Raw genomic sequence first — 23,950 nt, 5'->3', positions numbered from 1 at the left:
ACGGCAGGGAATCAAATCCCGCAGTGCCAGACGTGTTCCGCTGCTGAAGCCAGTGCATGTCCAGGCCCGTCTGAAGTTTGCCAGAGAGCACATGGATGATACAGCAGAGGATTGGGAGAATGCCATGTGGTCAGATGAAACCAAAGTAGCACTTTTTGGTATAAACTCAACTCATCGTGTTTGGAGGAAGAAGAATACTGAGTTGCATCCCAAGAACACCATACCTACTGTGAAGCATGGGGGTGGAAACATCATGCTATGGGGCTGTTTTTCTGCCAAGGGGACAGGACGACTGATCCGTGTTAAGGACAGAATGAATGGGGCCATGTATCGTGAGATTTTGAGCCAAAACCTCCTTCCATCAGTGAGAACTTTGAAGATGAAACGAGGCTGGGTCTTCCAACATGACAATGATCCAAAACACACCGCCCGGGCAACAAAGGAGTGGCTCCGTAAGAAGCATTTGGAAGTCCTGGAGTGGCCTAGCCAGTCTCCAGACCTCAACCCCATAGAAAATCTGTGGCGGGAGTTGAAAGTCCGTGTTGCTCGGCGACAGCCCCAAAACATCACTGCTCTCGAGAAGATCTGCATGGAGGAATGGGCCAAAATACCAGCTACTGTGTGTGCAAACCTGGTAAAGACCTATAGTAAACGTTTGACCTCTGTTATTGCCAACAAAGGTCATGTTATAAAGTATTGAGTTGTATTTTTGTTATTGACCAAATACTTATTTTCCACCCTAATTTACGAATAAATTCTTTACAAATCCTACCATGTGAATTCATGGATTTTTTTTTTCACATTCTGTCTCTCACAGTTGAAGTGTACCTCTGGTGCAAATTACTGACCTCTGTCATCATTTTAAGTGGGGGAACTTGCACAATCGGTGGCTGACTAAATACTTTTTTGCCCCACTGTATATGCACAGCAAATTCTGGTCTTTGGAATAAACTCTCTGGGAGTTCAGATTAACTACATTTGAGTGTACATGCGTGACCATCGAATAAACTCTAGTGCAGAGTTAGAGTAACTCTTTTCTGGGAGTTGATTTTTCAACTCTTTATAGGAGTTAAAACTAAACTCTCATGGAGTAAAATTTCTACTACCATGAAGAGTAAAATGTAACTCATAACTAGAGTTCATTTTGATATTAACTCTTTTATAGTGTTACTCATCAAATGAAAAAAGGTTTTAGGTGACAATTACTACAAAAACACCATACTGATTATTATGAATGTATGAATTTTATTTATCAAAAGTATCATATTCAAAATTCAATGGACTAACATACATTCTGTGTAACAGCACTATAATAGTGTAACATTCGACATTAAAACAGCAACAATTATGGCAGCCAAACAGTTGAGACATTGTGTGGTCAGATAGGCCTAACATTGGGAAAAAAAACTGAATTAAAGAAAAAAAAAATGACTACAGAATAAGCACTTATTGTAATGCAGTGTTAACATGAAAAAGACTCTATAAGGTCTCCATTAAGCCAACAAATTAAATAATGCAACTGTCTGACACGACATACAATTGTGAATCACACCCATATGACATTTGGCCATCAAAACTTTTGAAATGTCTTAACTTCTCCCTTTCTAGGACCAGTATCTTCTTAGGAATGGTTTCATTTACCTGATAAGCATGAAAATGATCATGGAAACACGTTTCATGCTCAACCATAACAAAAACAGCTTTACCATCATGCAAAATGATCGAAGTTATCTTGCTGAAAACCGGCATGTTTTCATAAGTGCCTGTGCAAACAAAAAGCCCAACACGATATTCAACTCCACTACACTTTACCCAGTTTGTGAGTTTGACAGTGTTCTGTAAATCAACATGAAGATATGGAGATATAATTTCTGAGTATTCTTGTGTTTCAAGTGAACGCATTTTAACTGGACCAGACTCAACTGCTTTTAAACTCATACATTCCCAATGATAAGCTAATGCAAACTGATGTTTCCTTGCAAGTGATACAGTCAAATTCTTAAAGTTCTTAACACAGTCTTTGAAAAATTTGTGTTTGGCTTCAAATCTCATGGTCCAGATATGAATGAGAGGACCAATCTTTCGAATGCACCTTGGATAGTGGACCATGAAATGATGTTTTGGAATTAAGTTGTTTGATGGGTATAGTTCCTTAAAGAGTCTATGGTGTTCAATAATCAGGTGCTTTAAATACACAGTCATTCCTTCAGTGATAGAGTATGAGAAAACTATGTTTAGAATGTGCAACAACAAAAGCAACAAATGCCAGTGCAAATCATCCTCTGGTACCAGGTCACCAAATATCAAAGGTATGTTTGTGATCAAACAAAGTGTTTGTGATGCATTTAAACCTATTCCATGCCCTGCACGATCCAGGTTAATATTCGTTGGTTTATTTTTCTTTTCCATATAGCCGTAATTAAAAGCATATATCCTATTTAACAAGCTATCTTTAGAGATGAAGTATTCGATTAAATATTGAAATAGCAACTTGACTTCATATTGACCAACCCCTTCCAAAATATCATGCATGATGTCAACGGCATAATTTTCCGCAATATTGAAATATTTTAATGAATTAAGTATGCTCTTTCTTTTTATGCCAAATGAAGATGTTAATGTTGGATCATCTACCAAATTATTATAATGTTGATTATTCAGAATTGGTGATCTAAGAGTTAAACATGGGTCGTCCTCTGAGAAAACTAATTGAGCTGAAGACTGATCAATTAAGCAAAATCTACAAAAATAATTAGCTCTAAACGATTCCAAAAACCCAAGAATGCTATGCATCCCCAAGTTATCACCTGTAATTTGTGCCAGAGTACCAAATACAGGAAATTTAGCAAATGGAACAGCAATCCCACTCGTCTCTAATATTTTCAGGTCCTTTACTAGGGGCTTCAGGATTTCATTAATTCCATATTTTTTTGCGTCTTGTGCATAAAATAATGATACCAGATGAATGTTCATTAAAGCCGAATTCAGACTGGGAGGAAGATTTCTAAGGATGAAGTAAAGGCAGCCAACTTTGTGTATACCCTTTTTTGAACCTAAAGGATTTGCACACTCAAATTCGTCATAGTACAATTGGACTTGGATAGCAAACTTGCTACCTGAAAACAAAGGATGACTTTTGAAGTAGCTTCCATCACAGAAGTCCTGATATGTGTCAGACTGGGTGCATATTTGCATCATCTCACAAATACTTTCATTCTTAAAAATGAACTGGAGTGTTTTCAATATGGGGATATATATGAATTTGTCATTTACTGGGACTTGCTCATAGGTTCTAGTTTTGCTACATCGTCTAGTATCGTATCTTACTCCTAGGTGCAATTCAACTGGCTGTACCATTTCCCACTTATCTCTAAAATATTTATTACATTTGCTTTCAGAATTCAAGTGACTAAACGGATTGTCCAAATTTTTAAATAAATCTGCAATGGCTGATCTGGAGGGACTGTCATTCGGTAATAGGGTCAATAATTGTTCCTGAATATTAGATTGCCAATCTCCCACAAATTCCTCTAAGTTCTGAACTGTAGAAAGAACTACAGTATTTGGTACACCACTTCCTAAAAGTCTGGCAATAATGGAGGCACACATGTCCTTGCTCTGATTTGAGAATGAAGGGCCTGCTTCAGAATTTTGGCACTGAGATGATGTGGATGGTGTTTCATCATTTAAGCACTGAGAACTACTAAACTGTTGGGTATCATGGTCAGAAGGGGTCTCATGAGGAACACATGTGCTAACAGTAGCATGTATCTTATTCAGATGTCTTCTAAATCCAGAATAACTTGAGAATTGTAAACAACATCCTATCTGACCACATTTTAGTTTCAAATTTTTGCCAGGATACATTCCATGAACTAGTTTTAAATGTCTGAACAAAAGTAAAGCTGTACCAAAGGATAAAGCACAGAGAAAGCAGGTCAGCATTTTGAATGCATAACCTGGTTACTACTTATTCAACAGCTTTGCTCGCAACTCTTTGACTCTTGGACTTTCCACTGTTGTACCTACATCAATATTGTACACAGTGGTCTGCAAAAATGTGTACAGGCTGGACAGAGCGTCTTCATATTTCACACTGAAAACAAAGTGGCACTTGAACAGCTCATCAAATGCACCCAGTGATGTGCCTGACTGACATGGAAGAAGCTTTCGATCCAAGACTATGTAGAAGCTGAAAACCTGTGCTTTTGAAGTCCCTGTGGCCAGGAGATATGGCTGAGGGTTTCCTTCATTGTTCATGAGGTGATCCTCAAGGCTCTGGCAAGACTGAAACACAATAAAAAGCATCACTTTATAAACCCTTAGGTTAAGAAAAAGTGTTCCATGAACCACAGTATCTGGAACTGGATCACATTATCTTGACAAACCTTGTGAAATTTAACCAGATGATCTATTGCCTCTCCAACACTCATCTTCTTTGGCCGTTTCCTTCCAGCTGGTTGTGGCGTGAGAAGGTGCAGCAGAACAAGAAGAGAAGCCATGTCGCTGTCCCACTCTGCAGACAGTGTTAAGGAGTTAAATACTAATGCTGGAAAGGGGAGACAGAACTGAACTTCACTAACATATAAAAACTGGTTGAGGGTATGAGCAGAGAATAAGTGATCCATACACACATTATGCACACTGCTGCTTTTTTGATAACTTTTAAAAATGAAAACTAAAATTACTACACTAAAAAAGTGTTACTTTAGGACACTACCTGGCTCATCAGCATCATCCATTTCTTCGTTCAAAGCAGATTTCAGCAATCTTTTCAGAAGACAAGTCTCTTTAAGGTCTCTGGCTTCCCTGGCAACCTTGTCTTTAAAACTGGTGTTCCATTTTTCCAGGAACCTGGAAGCAGTCTCTACTCCAAACATCATTGCAAAGTCCTGCAAAATCTAACAAAGGAGAAGTATGTCCATTAAAATCAATTTTTTTAAGTCAAGTATTTTTCAGATCCCCATTTGTTTACCTACCAGTCCTTTAGTGTCCAAAAACCGAGGAAACATCTGAAGAATGTTTGCTGATTCTTGTGGGTCATGGAGTATCTGCTGACGATAGTAGAATGTCTCTCTCATCTTCTGGAAGACTATATCTTGGTCAGTGGTGTGATGAAGAAGAGACATGGCTTCCATACATTGATCTCTTGTTTGCTGGTCATTAGTGAAACCAAACTTCCTTCGTGATGTGGGCCCTCCTTTCAGTTCCACTCTGTTCTGTGATGCAGTGGGGGGTTTGGATTGACGTTGCACAGTCTTGATACGCCATTCAAGAAAACCTTTGTTGCTCTGAATGTCATAGAAATGCTCCTACAGAAAGAAAGAAATTGCATACATTGTAGAGTGTGTATATATATTTATATATATGTGTAGGGAGAGAGACAGAGAGAGAGAGAGAGAGAGAGCAAGTCTTATTACACACTACAGTTACAGAGCAAACTCACATATCCCTTTTTGGAGTACGGATCCTTCAAAGATGGGAAGAGTGACACGATTCCAAGTGCATGAAACTCCTTCGTTGCTTTACTTACAGTTCTCCTGCAAAAGCAGAAGTGTTTTTTGATAAGATCCTTGCCAGTTTTAAAAATGAATAGAATAAACATCATTCCTCTTACCCTTCCTTTTCACGCATATGAGCTACAATGATGTTCACCATTAATCGCCTGGTGGAATCTTTCAAACTCCCAGTTTTTTCATACTCATGGATGACAGTCACCCCTGCTGGTTTGGAAGTCAGAATCTGCTCCACTGTCTAAACACATTTGATACAAAGAACAAAAAAATTGACAAAAAATGAGACTATTTTAACCCAAACAACGATTTCAATCTGTGGATTATACATATGAACTACATGAAATACTATATCAAATTATTTTTCTCTAATCTGTTTTATCTTCGTGTTTAAGCTTTTTCAAGTAATGACAACTAAAGAGTCAAATACAAGTCTATTAAGTAATGTATCTACATTTCTTGCATGTATGCTGTCCAATAGAGGCTGAACCATTTGAAGTCCGGCATCGCTTGTGTCACTGCTCTGACTGCTGGTGGTTGAGACAGACAATGTATCTGTTAGACTTGGAGAGGAGGGCTCTTCCACATGTTGCTTCAGGACAGTCAAATCTGAGGGTGACAAACAAAAATATTACAATATAAGGCATATACAATCAAAAATCAACCACAACAAAGCTACCATTTACGCACATAGGGCCAGTAAATTGTATGCTTTGATTAAATTATACTTTCTCCCAGGAGAACAGATGGTTATTTTGTATTTTATTATGGTAATATACAATTTACATACCACAAGGTGTGAGTGTCACATAGTGTGTAAGGTCTGAGCAGTCACGCAGCTTCTTGGATGATTCTGTTTCCAGGATGTCTGAAATGCATGTGATAAATCCAACTTACTGTTGAGCCATGAAAGCAGCATTTTGTGATTGTTACCACAGGATATTAGACAAATTAAAAAAGGTTTATTTAAGAGTAACTGTAGAAATCAAATCCCACAAAATCTATCAGAGCATATATTTACTTACCTTCAGCTGTATAGATGACAAAACACACCTCTTTGACTCCTGCAAGTTCAGGAAAGACATCCTCATCCACCTCTATACCCTGCTCATCTGTGACTTTCAGTGCTGCATTTTCTGGTATGAGAAACTTCTGCTGCACTGAAGTAAAATCATCACTTAGTTAATAACAACAATATCATTTCCTCTTTAATGACTTAGTACAAACCGTGTATAACTTACCTGCACTCATAAAATCTGTGAAGCTGACTTCTTCCAATTTGACATATTTCTTTGTCTCTCTGTGTTTTACTTTTATCAACATCTTGGCCACCTACGGAAAAAACCTTTACTAATATGAAACATAACATGTGGAAGAAGAAGAGGCTGTTTATGATAACTTTATGTGAACTGTGTATAACGTAATCCATAAACACTTTCTAACATTGAGCTAGCCTGTCCACACTAGCTTAAAATCTATTTAGCTAAGCTAGGTTTAGCAGACAATGTGACTGCATGTTTGCCGTGTCCTTGTCTTTTCAGGTCTGGCGACAGGGTTGTGTGCATATCTGTGAAGCAGGACTAACTAACTTATGTTAATGGTACCTTGATATCTCATCAATGCAGGCTGCACCTCTCTTTGGTTAAATACGGCCATTACCATGAGTCTAAACATAATATTACTGTAGTTAGCTAACGTTAGATGAAACAGTGTTAAAAAAAAGAAATACAAATGAACGTTTTCATTGACAACGTGAAATGTGTATCTTCAAATACAGTAAGATAAGTTAGTTAGCTAACTTTTGACTAATGTTAGCCTAGCTGCTATCAACGAATCAGCGTAACATGCAGAAAACGCATGTAGTGCTAGTTAGTTAACTTTATATTTTACTTATGCATCCATGTAACTGAATATATATATAAATAACATTACTACACTCACAGAAAATTCCAAAATAAATAAAGTATTTTTACCTCCTACATGTCGGAGTCCAAGAGACAAGCACAGATAGGCGCGGTAACGGTCGACAGACAAACAACACCAGCAATGTGTTGAATTAGACTCCTTAGCACCCAGTGAATGAACACCTAAATATTACACCGCTTTAGAGTACTCCCCAACACTGACTGTAGTATAAGGTGAAAAATAAACTCCCGGAATGTAACTCTTGTGCACTTTTATGCCTAACTCCAGAATTTTTAACTCCAGAGATTTGCTGTGTGTATATTCAATATGGTGTATTATAATGATCACTACTTTTAAAATTGAATCTCCTCTTTTTGATGTATCCAAGCAGAATTAAATGATCACAAATCTCAATTACCTGGAAATGATTATTATAAAATGGTAAAATTAACATGTTAACGTCTGTGCTTTTCTAGGTATTTTGTCAGTGCTTTCGCTATCCAGTGAGAGCATGTCCTTGGCTTCAGAGCTACCAAAGGTTTCCTATGTAAAGGCTATTGATATTTGGCTCATTGCCTGTCTGCTCTTTGGTTTTTCATCCCTGGTGGAATATGCTGTAGTCCAGGTCAGTTCTTGCAAACAACCACTCACACTGTACTGTAAAATACATCTTGCTATATATAAAATATCTGTGTACACATAGCTTAGTTGGAAAACCTACTTGGGGAACAAGCCTTGGGACAAGATAACAATAACTGCATCAGCAATTCAACAAAATATTTGCATACTATTTTGCAGTGTAGAGGTTTCTGTCAGAGTTTAGGGTCCAGATGCAGATGTGCAGAGATGGAATTCTAAACAAAAAGCAAGCGTTTATTTTGGCTGCCGTTTGCTGTTTTTGCATATTTCTCCATCTCTGAGTGAAGTCCCCTCACAGTCTTTTGAGATGCAGCACCAGGCTTATAGCCTCGTTTATAGCTTGGTGCTGCAGCACACACACTGTCTATTAAACCGACCAGAATCTGTTTGTGCGTTTGCAGTTGGAGACTATCCCAGTTGCCATTGGTGAAGAGACAGGGTATACCTGGACAGATCACCAGTCTCTAGGCTATAATAAAAATGAAATGTTTATTACTTAAATTCAAAAATACTACCTAGAACTTTTCATTCATGTTTCCCATGGAAATAAGTTGACAGAACTTAAAAGGAATCCTAGTAATTGTCAACAGTGGCTAACACAGAGCACTGCAGTCAAGCGAGCCGACATCAATTTTCTTACACTGACTACACTAAGCTTTACAGTAGCGCTTCTTCTTTGTTGCTGATTGAAAACACAGGCGCAAGCACACACACACACACACACACACACACACACACACACACACACACACACACACACATACAAATGAATACATTCACTTTTTTTCTCTTCAGGAAATTAAGAGAAATTAAGCTCCTGCACCATTGTTTTCCTGATTGGGTGTTCATTTATTCTTCTTTTCAGTTTGGGTGGCAATGTTATTCTTCCTTCAGCTACTCTACATCTCTGTCAAGGTTGATCTCTATCGGCAGCAATATCCCACAGAAAATAAAGGACAATTATGCTCAACTTCAAATTCTCATCAGATTCCTCTTCTTGGACATCTCATCGCAATCCACTGCACAAACATAAGGACATTTCTGTTCAAATTCAATATAACATTACATAAAAAATTTATCTGTGATTGTGGACATGAAATTGCCAGTTGACTCTTCCTCTGGGTTACCTTCTCTACATGTCTGCCAACAGGCTTATTTTAATAAATAAAAATGTACATAAACAATCATCTTCAATAGTTGACATGAAATTCAGTGGAAGAATGCTTGTAAATCCCTCCCTCTTTGGGAGGGATTTGCTGACCATAACCCATCTATTAGACTGTCTTTTAATCAATTTTAACTTTGGTTTTATCGTTCTTCTATTGAGTCTGTTTTATCTCTTTGTTTGGTGGCATGGTTTGGTCAGACCTCTGTCACAGAGAAAAACTCACTAAATCAGATTTAGCCTCTCTGTACTCTAAACAGGTACAGAGGGTGGCTTTATCAGTTCTTTATAATGGTTCCCATTCTCTACGGGGTGAATTTCAGTGTCTTCCCTCTGGACGGAGGTTTCTAGTTACAAGATGCAGGACAAAGCATTATAAAAACAGCTTTGTCCCTGCTGCTCTCACTAAACCTAATAAGAACTGTTTTTGGTTTGAGTCATCTTGTCTATTTACCAAATATGTGTCTGTCAGGATTAAATACGTGTGTGTGTTTTGTGAAGGGATGCCATATGCTATCTTTTTTTCTGTAAAACAAATTTACCTAAAGGTATAAATACAGTAACCTTGAACCTTGGAGGGGCTGAACTGCTGATCTTTAATAATAATATTATTAATAATAATAATAATAATAATAATACATTTTATTTGAATGTGCCTTTCAGAACATTACATACATTTTTAACACAATGTTATCACATTCCTTTGATGTGATGTGATCACATTGCGTTGACTGTATTGAGCAAAATTGTCCTTTAATTTTTGTGGAATATTGCAGCCAATAGAGATTAAACTTGGCACAGATTTACAGTAGTTGGATGACAGTAAGAATGTGTTGAAAGTTTCAGGTCAACTTTCAAGGATAATTTTTAATTTATTTTCGAATGTGCCTATGTGCTGTGTCTCAGTCCAGCTCTGTCCAGCGATTGATAGGATTTCAGCCACTTCTATCTGCCAGTGGTACATGCAGGGCCCGATCCTTCCATCATAATTCTTCTCCCTGCCTCCTCTTCTTTCTCAGGTTTCTGATGCCTGAGGTATTCACTAAGTACATGATCAGTTGTGGCTGTCTTTCTGATGTATTCATGGTTCTTTATTGTTTTTTCCTGAATTTGTTTTTTGCTTTTATTTTTTGTGGCACTCGGGCCTCTACAGCCGAAGGTTTTGTTGTCTTGATGTCAGTGGCGTCACCTCCTTTGGCCAGCTGATTATCCCAACCGGCAGGGTGTAGGCGGTGATTACCTGGATCTTTTTCTCCCCATTCAGCTGACTCCTCAGCACCTACCTTCTCTCTGCAGGTATTTGCTGGTTGCGGTTTTCCTAGTGGCTTCTTCATGGTTTCCATTTGCCTGTGGGATTCCAAAGTACTTGTAGCCGTCCTCAATGTCTGCCTTCTGCTAGTGCAATCCCCACAGTTCTGACTACCTTCCCTCTCTGCTTCTCCGAATGACATTTAGCTGTTGTTGCTTTATATTCTCGTGGTGTGGATGAGTGAATCGATGTCTCGTTCACCCCTGGCATACAACTTGATGTCATCCATTTAGAGGAATTGGCTAACAGTTGCTCCATTCCACTGTCAGTATCCATATTCAATCTTGTTAAAGGTATGGGTGATGGGTTTCATGCCTATGAAGAACAGCAGTTGGGACAGAGCATCTCCTTGGTACTTGATGGTGACTTGTTCAGTTGTCTTGAATTTGGCCTATAGGTTATAGCATTGTTGTTCAAATTACGAGGACATGGATGTGAACAGCTGTCTCCCTCAGGATAACCCTGGTTTGGGCCGTACAGTTTTATACTACAACAATAACAAGTACTATTATGGGTATCTTCTTCCGGAAGCAACGTGGCAGTCCTGTTGTCTCCTTATGAGTCTTCACTCTGTCCCCACCTCCTATCCGCTCCTTTTTCCTGGAATCACAAAGACAGACACAAAAACACCTCCCTGCCTAGCGCTGATCATTTTAATATTACTGATTCTACATGTCTAGTTCAGGACATTCTGTTCAGACTCCCTTCGGTCCAGAGAATATCCTTCTAACCATTATCAAGTGTGATGTGTAAGCATGTTGCAAAACCCTCTGCGCTAAGTCAACTCTTCAATATTTCAGTCCAGACATGCCGCTGGATGAAGCTTTTGACCTTCAAACATGGAGCGCTAACTTGTTTATGAGCACACTGCATTGTGTATATAAAAACAATAAAAACAGCTTTGTTTAATCATTTTAAACCCTAACACTCTTTCTTTTTTACCAATTCCTTATGTGCCTGATCCTCTTAGCTGCTATGCGGCCTGACAGGAGCTTCCGTGTTGTGCTTTGGCAGGTTATCATTCCCTTCTGGGGATCCTTGGGGATCAGGACTGTCTGGCCTTCTGTCCTATTCTGGGTGTTTCTTATCTATTAACAGCTAGTTCATTTGTACTGGAAGCTGCTTATGGAGTGCAGTTAGCTTCTTTAGCCAATAGGTGTGAATATATGACACGTGAAGGTCTGCCACTGTGACGGTTACTGGATCCTGTTCAAGGTGGTGCTGTGGTCCTAGCTTCCCTATCTACTGAGCATTGTTGTTATGAGCCCCATCCTTGATAATAGTAATATTAATAATAATTAATAATAATTATTATTAATAAATTGATTTGTATAGCACTTTTTAAAAGATAGGCTTGCAAAGTGCTTCACATTTTGAATAAAAGTCACACACTGCAGATAAGTATGCATGTTAAAACATACCGTCACACCTTCATTTCAGCCTACGGGCAATTATGGTCTATCCTTCAAACTCCACCATTAACCACCGTTACCTTCACCCTCCACATCCTCTCGAGCTCTTCTCTGAGCCCTTGGTATTCCTCAAGCTTCTCGTGTTCCCTCTTTCTGATGTTGCTGTCATTGATGCCGCTACATCTATCACTACAGCCGTCTTCTTCTGTTTGTCTACCACCACTGTGTCTGGTTGGTTAGCCACCACCATTTTGTCCGTCTGTATCTGGAAGTCCCACAGGATCTTAGGTCGGTCATTCTCCACCACCCTTGGGGGCGTCTCCCAGTTTGACCTTGGGACTTCCAGGCCATATTCGGCACAGATGTTTCTGTACACTATGCCGGCCACTTGGTTATGGCATTCCATGTATGCCCTGCCTGCTAGCATCTTACACCCTGCTGTTATGTGCTGGATTGTCTCAGGGGCATCTTTACACAGCCTGCACCTGGGGTCTTGCCTGGTGTGATAGACCCCAGCCTCTATGGATCTTGTGCTCAAAGCTTGTTCCTGTGCTGCCATGATCAGTGCCTCTGTGCTGTCTTTCAGTCCAGCTTTGTCCAGCCTCTGATAGGATTTCTGGATGTCAGCCACCTCTGCTATCTGCCAGTGGTACATACCGTGCAGGGGCCTGTCCTTCCATGATGGTGCCTCCTCTTCCTCCTCATTCTTGGGTTTCTGCAGCCTGAGGTATTCACTGAGCACACGGTCGGTTGGGGCCATCTTCCTGATGTATTCGTGGATGTTTGTTGTCTCATCCTGGACCATGGTGCTGACACTCACCAGTCCCTGGCCTCCTTCCTTAAACTTAGCATACAGCCTCAGGGTGCTGGACTTGGGGTGAAACCCTCCATGCATGGTCAGGAGCTTTCTTGTCTTGATGTCAGTGGCTTCTATCTCCTCCTTTGGCCAGCTCATTATCCCAGCAGTAGAGCAGTGTGATATGACCAAAAATATTTATCACGAAATACATTTGAAAATTTGCGATAACGATATAACTGATGATATACTGTAATTGACACTAGACAAAACACTTTACATCTCCACAACTTTATTAGTGCAAAAAAAAAATCAATGTATTTTCACTTAAACAAGCAGCTGTTTTTTATGTGCATTAAAGTTATATAAAAATTTAACAGTGCAAATGCAAATTCCTTACTGACAGTTTAACCAAAAGGCATTTCCAGTGGAAATTGGCCGACATATCCTCAGCATAACCATTTATAATATCTACAAAACTTAAAAAGAGGTTATACACACACAATACGGTAATATTATGTTGAAGCACAGTACGCATCACTCCGCGAGGCTCCTGCCTATGATAGCTGTAATGCTCCGACAATCCATCAAGCGGTGTGGATTCATAGCTTAGCAAAGTTGCACTACAACATTTGACAGATTTTCGAGCGCCGTGTACCATATAAAATCATTTCGAGGTCAGTAAACACAACCAGAATTCATGCATACATTCATACATTCATACATAAGGCACACGGGATTATAAGGGGCACCAGTTCCACACCACTGAAGTTGCAGCATTTTTACAAACCAATTCTGGTTTATCCGTTTCAACCATCCGCTTTCGCCCTTCTCATTCTGCGTCGCCGCCATGCTTTTTCCACCATGTGCGTATGAAAACAAAGGCACTGCGCATGCGCGTTTTACCCATATTCTATATTGATATTTCATTTTCTTATCGTTGCCCAACATTATACCGGTATTACCGTGAACGGTATGATATGGCCCAGCCCTACCTAGCAGGGTACCTGATCACGGGCAGGGCGTAGGTGTTGATAGCCCGGATCTTGTTCTTACCATTCAGCTGACCTCTCAGGACTTGCCTGACCCTCTGCAGGTATTTGGTGGTTGCAGCTTTTCTAGCGACCTCTTCATGGTTCCCATTTACCTGTGGGGGGGTTCAAGGTTCAAGGTTCAAGGTTCTTTATTATTTGTCACATGCATAGTTATACAAGTATAACACACAGTGAAATGTAACCTGACACGCTCCTCGACATGTGCACAAATTGGGGGGGGGGGGGGGGGGGGGGTGTAGAGGAAGAACATTTTATATATATATATATATATATATATATATATATATATAAAAACACCCAGCACGCCCCTGTGGGCGGTTTATCCTTCAAGCTCGGGTCCTCTACCAGAGGCCTGGGAGCTTGAGGGTCCTGCGCAGTATCTTAGCTGTTCCCAGGACTACACTCTTCTGGACAGAGATCTCCAATGTTATTCCCGGGATCTGCTGGAGCCACTCGCCTAGCTTGGGAGTCACCGCACCTAGTGCTCCGATTACCACGGGGACCACCGTTACCTTCACCCTCCACATCCTCTCGAGCTCTTCTCTGAGCCCTTGGTATTTCTCCAGCTTCTCGTGTTCCTTCTTCCTGATATTGCTGTCATTCGGAACCGCTACATCGATCACTACAGCCGTCTTCTTCTGTTTGTCTACCACCACTATGTCCGGTTGGTTAGCCACCACCATTTTGTCCGTCTGTATCTGGAAGTCCCACAGGATCTTAGCTCGGTCATTCTCCACCACCCTTGGGGGCATCTCCCAGTTTGACCTTGGGACTTCCAGGTCATATTCGGCACAGATGTTTCTGTACACTATGCCGGCCACTTGGTTATGGCGTTCCATGTATGCCTTGCCTGCTAGCATCTTGCACCCTGCTGTTATGTGCTGGATTGTCTCTGGGGCATCTTTACACAGCCTGCACCTGGGGTCTTGCCTGGTGTGATAGACCCCAGCCTCTATGGATATTGTACTCAGAGCTTGTTCTTGTGCTGCCATGATTAGTGCCTCTGTGCTGTCTTTCAGTCCAGCTTTGTCCAGCCACTGGTAGGATTTCTGGATATCAGCCACCTCCTCTATCTGCCGGTGGTACATACCGTGCAGGGGCCTGTCCTTCCATGATGGTTCCTCGTCTCCCTCCTCTTTCTTGGGTTTCTGCTGCCTGAGGTATTCACTGAGCACTCGGTCAGTTGGGGCCATCTTCCCAATGTATTCTTGGATGTTCCTTGTCTCATCCTGGACTGTGGTGCTGACACTCACCAGTCCCTGGCCCCCTTCCTTCCGCTTAGCGTACAGCCTCAGGGTGCTGGACTTGGGGTGAAACCCTCCATGCATGGTAAGGAGCTTTCTTGTCTTTATGTCAGTGGCTTCTATCTCCTCCTTTGGCCAGCCTATTACCCCAGCAGGGTACCTGATCACGGGCAGGGCGTACGTGTTGATGGCCCGGATCTTGTTCTTACCATTCAGCTGACTCCTCAGGACTTGCCTGACCCTCTGCAGGTACTTGGTGGTTGCAGCCTTTCTAGCGGCCTCTTCATGGTTCCCATTTGCCTGTGGGATCCCCAGGTACTTGTAACTGTCCTCTATGTCTGCAATGTTGCCTTCTGGTAGTTCAATCCCCTCAGTTCTGACTACCTTCCCTCTCTTTGTTACCATCCGACTACACTTCTCCAGTCCGAACGACATTCCAATGTCATTGCTGTATAGCCTGGTAGTGTGGATCAGTGAATCGATGTCTCGTTCACTCTTGGCATACAGCTTGATGTCATCCATGTACAGGAGGTGGCTGACAACTGCTCCGTTCCGTAGTCGGTATCCGTAGCCAGTCTTGTTAATGATCTCACTGAGGGGGTTCAGGCCTATGCAGAACAGCAGTGGGGACAGAGCATCTCCTTGGTAGATCCCGCACTTGATGGTGACTTGTGCTATGGGCTTGGAGTTGGCCTCTAGTGTTGTACGCCACATCCCCATTGAGTTCCTGATGAAGGCTCTTAGGGTCCCATTGATCTTGTACAATTCTAGGCATTCCAGTATCCAGCTGTGGGGCATTGAGTCATAGGCCTTCTTGTAATCAATCCAGGCAGTGCACAGGTTGGTCAGTCTGGTCTTGCAGTCTCGGCTGACTGTTCTGTCTACCAGTAGCTGGTGTTTTGCGCCTCTGGTATTCTTGCCAATTCCTTTCTGTGTCCCACTCATGTATTGACCCATGTGCCTGTTCATCTTAGCCGATATGATGCCTGACAGGAGCTTCCATGTAGTACTGAGGCAGGTTATTGGTCGGTAGTTGGAGGGGACCGGTCCCTTCTTGGGGTCCTTGGGGATCAGGACCGTCCGACCTTCGGTTAGCCATTCCGGGTGTCTCTCGTTAACTAGCAGCTGGTTCATTTGTGCTGCCAGATGCTCGTGGAGTGCAGTCAGCTTCTTTAGCCAGTAGGCATGAACCATGTCGGGCCCTGGTGCTGTCCAACTCTTCATACTGGAGACCCTTTCTTGGATATCTGCCACTGTGATGGTTACTGGACCCTGTTCAGGGAGGTCGCTGTGGTCTGCCCTCAGATCCACTAGCCACTGAGCATTGCCGTTATGGGTTGCCTCCTTCTCCCATATGCTCTTCCAGTATTGCTCCGTCTCCAGCCTTGGTGGTGCTGTTCTCTTATTATTGTTCCCTTGCCACTGAGAGTACACCTTTGCTGGTTCTGTGGAGAACAGCTGGTTTATTCTCCTGCCTTCTATCTCTCTGGTGTCTCTCGCTGATGACGTCACTGTCCTCGGTAGTCAGGCGGTAGATAGCATTAGCCGCCTGGCTAACCTCGAAACGGGCGTAGAACCGATTCAGCTCGTTGGTGAATGCAGAGTCGGCGTTGATCGGCGCAGTGTCCCTGGCTTTGTAGTCCGTAATGGTGCGTAGTCCGTGCCACATACTCCGTGTGTCGCCCTGGTGGAAGCAGGACTCCACACGTTCCCGGTACCTGCGTTTGGCATCTCTCACCGCGCGCCGCACGCCGTATGAGGCCGCTTTGTAGGCGCTCATATCGCCAGTGGCGAGACCCGCGTTGTAGGAGGTGGTCCTGACGTTTACTGCAGTGCGGATCGATCTGTCCATCCACGGTTTCTGGTTTGGGAATGTGGTGACTCTCGCAGTGGGGATAATCTCCTCCGCTAGCATATTGACGAAGCATACTGCTACTTCCGTAAACTCGTTGATGTCGACTGCGCATGCTCTGAACATGTCCCAGTCTACGTCGTTGAGTGCGTCCTGTAGCGTAGCTTCTGATTGGGCAGTCCACCGTTTTACTTCCTTCGTGGTCACGTCTTCCCTCCGTATGCTTTGTTTATACTGGGGGATGAGGAAGATGGCGTTGTGGTCAGACTTCCCAGACTGTGGTCAGACTGTGGGATCCCCAGGTACTTGTAGCTGTCCTCTATGTCTGCAATGTTGCATTCTGGTAGTTTGATCCCCTCAGTTCTGACTACCTTCTCTCTCTTTGTTATCATCCAACTGTGTTTCTCCAGTCTAGTCTTGCAGTCTCGGCTGACTACTTGGTCTACCAGTATCTGGTGTTTTGCACCTCTGGTATTCTTGCCAATCCCTTTCTGTGCCCCACTCATTGGGCTATTCATCTTAGCCGCTATGATGCCTGACAGGAGCTTCCACATGGTGCTGAGGCAGGTTATTGGTCCGTAGTTGGAGGGGACCTGGGGGTCCTTGAGGATCAGGACTGTCCGGCCTTTGGTTAGCCATTCTGGGTGTCTCTTGTCAACTAGTAGCTGGTTCATTTGTGCTGCCAGCCACTCGTGGAGTGCAGTCAGCTTCTTTAGCCAGTAGGCGTGAACCATGTCAGTGCCTGGTGCTGTCCAGCTCTTCACACTGGAGACCTTTTCTTGGATGCCTGCCACGGTGATGGTTATGGACCCTGTTGAGGGAGTTTACTGTGGTCTGCCCTCAGATCCACTTGCCACTGAGCATTACCGTTATGGGTTGCGTCCTTCTTCCATATGCTCTTCCAGTATTGTTCCCTCTCCAGCCTTGGTGGTGCTGTTCTCATAGGCTACGTTCACACTGCAGGTCTTAATGCTCAATTCCGATTTTTTTGATCAAATCCAATTTTTTTGTCTGCTTGTTCACACTACAAATAAAATGTGACAGCAAACGCGCTCTAGTGTGAACGCTCAAAGTGGCCCGCATGCGCAAAAGAAGATGTCACACACAACGCGCTCTGTTTAGACCCAGAGCAAACAGTATTGTTTGACTGATGGCCCTTAATATAAAGACTTCGGACTTTACGTTTCCCAATTTTTGCTTTTAGTTATTTTGTTATTTACATAATAATGTAGATAACTTAATAATTATCCTTATTGCTGTTTTAGAGAGGAGCGGTGCTTCAAAGGATAGTTGCAGATTTCTGTCAGTATCTGCAGATTATACAGTACAAATAAAATGTTCACGTTGTCTTCCCAACAGTTTCACTAACATCTACACTGGATGGCCAGGAAGCGTTCACGATGTCTTCTCGGGCGCTTCTCCGGCGCTGATAATTGGCGTCTGTCTTGTGTCAGTGACGTAAAAGATGGATTCAATGCGACATGACCGTTCAAACAGCAGTTGCTTTCTAAAACATCGGATATGTATCGGATTCAGTACCACATACGAAAGTGACCCAGATCGGATTTGAAAATATCGGATTTGTGCTGTTCACACTGTCATACCATGATCAGATATGGGTCGCATAGGGTCAAAAAATTTGGATTTGATGCACTTTTGCCTGCAGTGTGAACGTAGCTATATTGTTCCCCTGCCACTGAGAGTACACCTTAGCTGGTTCTGTGGAGAACAGCTGGTTTATTCTCCTACCTTCGATCTCTCTAGTGTACCTCTTCAAGCGGCTGGCCAAGGCTGTGAGTTGTTTCCAAGGCCTCAGGTATGGACAGCTTGCTGTACTTCTTAGGCACCTTCTTTGTCTCACCTTTCTGCAGCTCTGATAGTTGGCTAACCTCCCGCCGTACATATATATATATATATGTATATGTATATATGTATATATGTATATGTATATATGTATATATATATGTATATATATATATATATATATATATATATATATATATATATATATATATATGTGTGTGTGTGTATATATATATATGTGTATGTATATATGCACATTCAATTCAATTTTGTTATATACAAATTTGTAGATATGATTTTCTCAAGTCAGACATTTGAGTTTGATTAGTTGGCATGATTTATATGTCAAGTGTTGAAATAAAAAGATTCCTTAATATATAGAGAACCCTAAGAACCTTTCAATTTTCTCTCTTTTCTTGTCTCTATTTCTCTTTTCTGTGCCTCACTCCTTTTTACTTTTGTTATAAAGGTGATGCTGAACAGTCCTAAACGGATCGAAGAGGAGAAAGCCAAAATGGCCACAAAAGAAAAAGCTTTGAAGGAGAAAGAAGGAAAGAAGCCTTTAACTAAACCTAACAACACCATCAATGGCACTGGTGGAACACCAATGCACGTCAACACTCTGCAGGTGATCACAACTTGGGTAACTGACTTCTAAAATCTGTAACTATAGTGTATTCTGCTCTTTTACATTGTTTGTCATAAGTGCACATCTATCCTTAAAAATCAATACAAGAAAAAAAGACAATTTTTGAGTCTAATAAAGAAAAATATGTGCAGGTCAATACTTAAATTGTCTAATGCATATAAAGGAAATGGCAGGTCAAGATCACCTCAGGCTTCATGCATGCAGCAGTGAGTGAAAAGACTACTCAAAGTATGGATGTCCACAAAAAGCAAAAAATGATCCAGGAATTTTTTTGATTTATAAAGCAATACATGAGCATATATATATATATATATATATATATATAGCGATTAGACATCATAGGATAACTGGATATACCACACTAATGAGAATGCATGGTTACTTTGTAACCCTGGGATTCAGAGTAAAAGACTACAGTGGCTTGCAAAAGTATTCGGCCCCCTTGAACTTCTCCACATTTTGTCACATTACAGCCACAAATATGAATCAATTTTATTGGAATTCCACATGAAAGACCAATACAAAGTGGTGTACACGTGAGAAGTGGAACATTTTTTACAAATAAATAACTGAAAAGTGGGGTGTGCGTAATTATTCAGCCCCCTTTGGTCTGAGTGCAGACAGTTGCCCATAGACATTGCCTGATGAGTGCTAATGACTAAATAGAGTGCACCTGTGTGTAATCTAATGTCAGTACAAATACAGCTGCTCTGTGACGGCCTCAGAGGTTGTCTAAGAAAATACTGGGAGCAACAACACTATGAAGTCCAAAGAACACACCAGACAGGTCAGGGATAAAGTTATTGAGAAATTTAAAGCAGGCTTAGGCTACAAAAAGATTTCCGAAGCCTTGAACATCCCACGGAGCACTGTTCAAGCGATCATTCAGAAATGGAAGGAGTATGGCACAACTGTAAACCTACCAAGACAAGGCCGTCCACCTAAACTCACAGGCTGAACAAGGAGAGCGCTGATCAGAAATGCAGCCAAGAGGCCCATTGTGACTCTAGACGAGCTGCAGAGATCTACAGCTCAGGTGGGGGAATCTGTCCATAGGACAACTATTAGTCGTGCATTGCACAAAGTTGGCCTTTATGGAAGAGTGGCAAGAAGAAAGCCATTGTTAACAGAAAACCATAAGAAGTCCCGTTTGCAGTTTGCCACAAGCCATGTGGGGGACACAGCAAACATGTGGAAGAAGGTGCTCTGGTCACATGAGACCAAAATGGAACTTTTTGGCTAAAATGCAAAACGCTCTGTGTGGAAAACTAACACTGCACATCACTCTGAACGCATCATCCCCAGAGCACACCCTTGGCTAGGCAAGGGTCTGCCCAAGACCCCACGTTAAGCAAACAAGAGCTTTTCCATCTTCCTAATTGTCTGAATGCACCTGCTATACACTGTGAAGACCCAGGGAGCAGCCTAGCATAGAGCTACGTTATGGTCCGACCCAAGAGGGAAGTAACCACAGCCCGAGCTAAATGGGAATACGCTAAAGCCCACCAAGAACCAGGTTCCATGGGGGAACTGGGCATCCAGGTCTACAAGTTGAAAGTCAGTGGGAACCGCTAAGAAACGTCAAGATTAGGATGGAGTCAGTCCCATAAGTGCTGGGGGACCAATACGAACTGCCTTGATTGCTGCCACCATACCTCCCATTGTAACTGTAACTGCAGACTTGCCCACATCCAGCTGGGATTGCAGGAACTGCAGAGTGGTGTAAAATATGGCCTCGTGGGGGTCCAACTGGTGGACTGCACACCAGGAGGCAAACAGTCTTCAGTAGTAGGAGTAGGCAGCTCTAGTGGATGGTGCATGAAACTCCTGCAGAGTTTGCACCACTGGCTCAGGCAGCCCTAGGGCACAGAGCCTCTCTCTCTAAAGGGTCGGGCCATCTGCCTGAGCCCTGCAGGGAAGAGATGGATGGTCCTGCTCTTATGAGACTGGAGGTCCTTTTGGACAGGAAGCACCCATGCGGTCCAGTTCAGGAGCGGTGGGATTGCTGAAAACCATGGCATGTGAGGCCAAGAGGAGCCACCAGGATCCACTTCCTCTCTTCGTTCTGGACCTTTTTTCTGATATTTTTCCGAGTACATAAACCACTGACCGCAGACAATACCCCAGTAAGGTCCCCAATGCCACAGCAAGGTTTCACTGAGCGTGTCATGACCCCTTGACCAATGTGCCAATAAGCCTGGATGCCCTCCCAATATTGTGGCCCAACTCTGTTCTCTGGGAACTAGCTACTGGCTAAATACAAGACAAGTTGTATTTATCAGGGGAGAAGCACAGTCTCCAGTCAACGGCTCCCCTGGAGCTAGGGCTAGAGAGGAGCTGCTAAGAGGCTAATCTGAAATAAGCCACAATCAGGGGGAGGTAGAGACACCTACCTAGGGCCTGCTCCCCCCTCACATGTGAGGCAGCCACTTTCCCAACTGCCCTAGGCATATCAGAAAGTGGAGGGCCAGTGCACTTTTCCCCCAAAAACAAGAATGGGTTTCTCCAGTTTATGCAGGCAAGACAGAACAGTCTATGAATGACTGAGGACTTTCTCTAGCCAGCATAGCATGCTTGCTTATCGCTTAAAGGCAGCACATAATAGCAGAAATAGCACTTAATGTCTAACTTCGCGGCACCATGAGGAATACACTGAGCTCTCTCTGCAGCCTGGAGACAAAACTCTCACTTGCTGGTCTGACAGTTTCAGACCTGAACCCATGAGACCACAGGAAATACGCCAGAAGGATTACAGCAGGACACAGCGACACTGAGCGGGCAACTCATTAGACTGCGATAAATAGACTAGAGATAACTTCAGTCCAGCACTTGACCAGTATGCATTGCCAATTTCCATTTTGAAAATGTTCCTTTTGATGGATCAGATTTTCTGTAGTAGTGCACAAATTCTCCTCTTAAGTTTGTTGTAATAAATCCCAACTTGCTTGGGAAGTGGTATATGCCTCTTCAGGTCTGGTTTTCTATGTCTATGTTTATTCATGAGACCCCTGGTCTTATTTCTCGAACGCTGTTTTTGAAAACTGTTTTCACACATGAATTATGGACACCTGGAGGAGAATCTGGACATGAACATTGTCTGAAGCCAAGTTTTGTCACTTGCTGCATATGCGTAACAGAGCATTCTATGCATTTAATGCATTCTCACTACTGCAAATGTTCTATTTGGTTTCAATAAAAGGTGGTGATTGCTCTATTTTCGCATTAGCTCATTCAGATATTATATGGACTCTATATATGGGAATTGATTAATTGTTGTCTAAGCCAACCAATTTGATTCTCATTCAAATGTTTAGAAAAGTTAAAGACTGTGGTACATGTGTGAAAATAGCTGAAAGGCTCCATGTAACACCCTAGAGGGAAATTTCATTTCAAATCATCAAATTTTTAGAACATTTTAATTCATTAATTCAAACAATGCCAGAGATTTCAGTGTGCAACAAAATGGCCTGAAACTGGCCATTTTTCAAAGAAAAAAATATCTTGATAAGTATTTTGAAATATAAAGATAAAACCCCACTGCACTCATTATATATGTTATGTATGTGTCATAAATTTTTTATGCAAATGAGAGACTATTTAGCAAAAGGCCTGTCTCTGTTTGAGATGGAATGACTTAATAGCAATATCTGTTTTATAAGAGCAAAAAGAAATCTATTAATGTTGTTCAGTCAGCATGTGTCTTTTACCAGGTCGTTGAAACCCGCTGTAAGAAAGTTTGCACTTCGAAGTCTGACCTTCGCTCCAGTGACTTCAGCATCGTGGGATCTTTACCTCGAGACTTTGAACTTTCTAACTTTGACTGTTATGGTAAACCAGTTGAAGTTACAGGGGCCCTCAAATCCCAAAACAAAGCCAACAAGAAACCACCACCACCTAAACCTGTCATACCGGCAGCTGCTAAGCGCATTGATCTTTATGCAAGAGCCCTTTTTCCCTTCTCTTTCCTCTTCTTCAATGTTGTCTACTGGTCAATCTATCTGTAAGAGGAAGAAGAAGAAAGTGATTTGTATCTTGGGTACAGAGCGGACAGTGCTGACATTAAAAGTACACTTTTCTTTGATAAATCATATAGTAAATTTATATATAGGTCATTCCATTAAAAAAAAATCTGTTTAATCAGATAAAAGTTCCCACCTTACTCTGTCAGAAACAGCTTTCATGTACAATATTTTTAGTATTTTCAAGGAAGCAATGAATAATATTACCTTCATCCTGTCAATATTTTCCAAGGTACATGGATGCTTGAAATTTCATTTGTAAGTGTCAACTCACCATATGGGTTAGATATCGGGTTAAAGCAAGTTATATCATGGAAGGTCTCCTTTTTACCTACATTTTCAACCTGTTCACATCTGCTATACAGGTATACAACACAAAAACTGGTGGGTTGTTTGTTTGTTTGGTTTTTTAACAATGGATATGTGCCATAAAACAAGCTATTGCAGAAATCCACCATATGTGATGAAATTAGAAATGCCTCCAACTAGAACATGTTTCCAACAAACTAACAGTAATCTCTGAGCAGTCTTACTCGTTCAGCAGTGTTGATGCTCCAAGGAAACCATGCCTATCACAGCTTTATTCCAG

The 23,950-nt window shown here is 42.0% G+C and overlaps 3 protein-coding genes across 6 annotated transcripts in view; 1 reads left to right on the top strand and 2 right to left on the bottom strand.

The window, feature by feature from the left end:
• LOC120716659 (glycine receptor subunit beta-like) overlaps positions 1–23,736 on the top strand; it is a 52,158-nt gene extending 28,422 nt beyond the window's left edge. Inside the window, exons 6-8 of one of the 4 annotated variants that reach the window (XR_005692014.1) lie at positions 7,895–8,043; positions 10,129–10,518; positions 19,163–19,274. Coding sequence is in view for 3 of the 4 variants with exons in the window: in XM_040004230.1 (XP_039860164.1) it covers positions 7,895–8,043; positions 19,163–19,336; positions 23,053–23,346 (617 nt within the window). In the remaining variant the exon portion in view is untranslated. Of the gene's footprint in view, positions 1–7,894; positions 8,044–10,128; positions 12,113–19,162; positions 19,337–23,052 lie in introns of those variants that run through there. The other 3 variants (XM_040004231.1, XM_040004230.1, XM_040004232.1) reach the window with 3 other exon arrangements.
• On the bottom strand, positions 1,226–2,909 carry LOC120716658. The gene is made up of 2 exons (XM_040004229.1): positions 1,468–2,909; positions 1,226–1,407 (listed from the first exon to the last, which is right to left on the bottom strand). The coding sequence occupies exon 1, from the start codon at positions 2,791–2,793 to the stop codon at positions 1,507–1,509; it is 1,287 nt and encodes a 428-aa protein (XP_039860163.1). The 5' UTR covers positions 2,794–2,909; the 3' UTR covers positions 1,226–1,407; positions 1,468–1,506.
• Positions 2,939–7,888, bottom strand: LOC120716657. The gene is made up of 11 exons (XM_040004227.1): positions 7,118–7,888; positions 6,755–6,845; positions 6,539–6,673; positions 6,304–6,381; positions 5,968–6,122; positions 5,618–5,754; positions 5,447–5,540; positions 4,980–5,312; positions 4,721–4,901; positions 4,389–4,516; positions 2,939–4,287 (listed from the first exon to the last, which is right to left on the bottom strand). Exons 2-11 carry the CDS (start codon positions 6,834–6,836, stop codon positions 3,967–3,969), a joined length of 1,644 nt encoding a protein of 547 aa, XP_039860161.1. The 5' UTR covers positions 6,837–6,845; positions 7,118–7,888; the 3' UTR covers positions 2,939–3,966.
• Positions 23,737–23,950: the final 214 nt, after the last annotated feature.

This window comes from Simochromis diagramma, unplaced genomic scaffold (assembly GCF_900408965.1).
Source record: "Simochromis diagramma unplaced genomic scaffold, fSimDia1.1 OVJJ01000565.1, whole genome shotgun sequence".
Taxonomy (NCBI): Eukaryota; Metazoa; Chordata; class Actinopteri; order Cichliformes; family Cichlidae; genus Simochromis; species Simochromis diagramma.
This window is presented reverse-complemented; position numbering and strand designations above follow the sequence as displayed.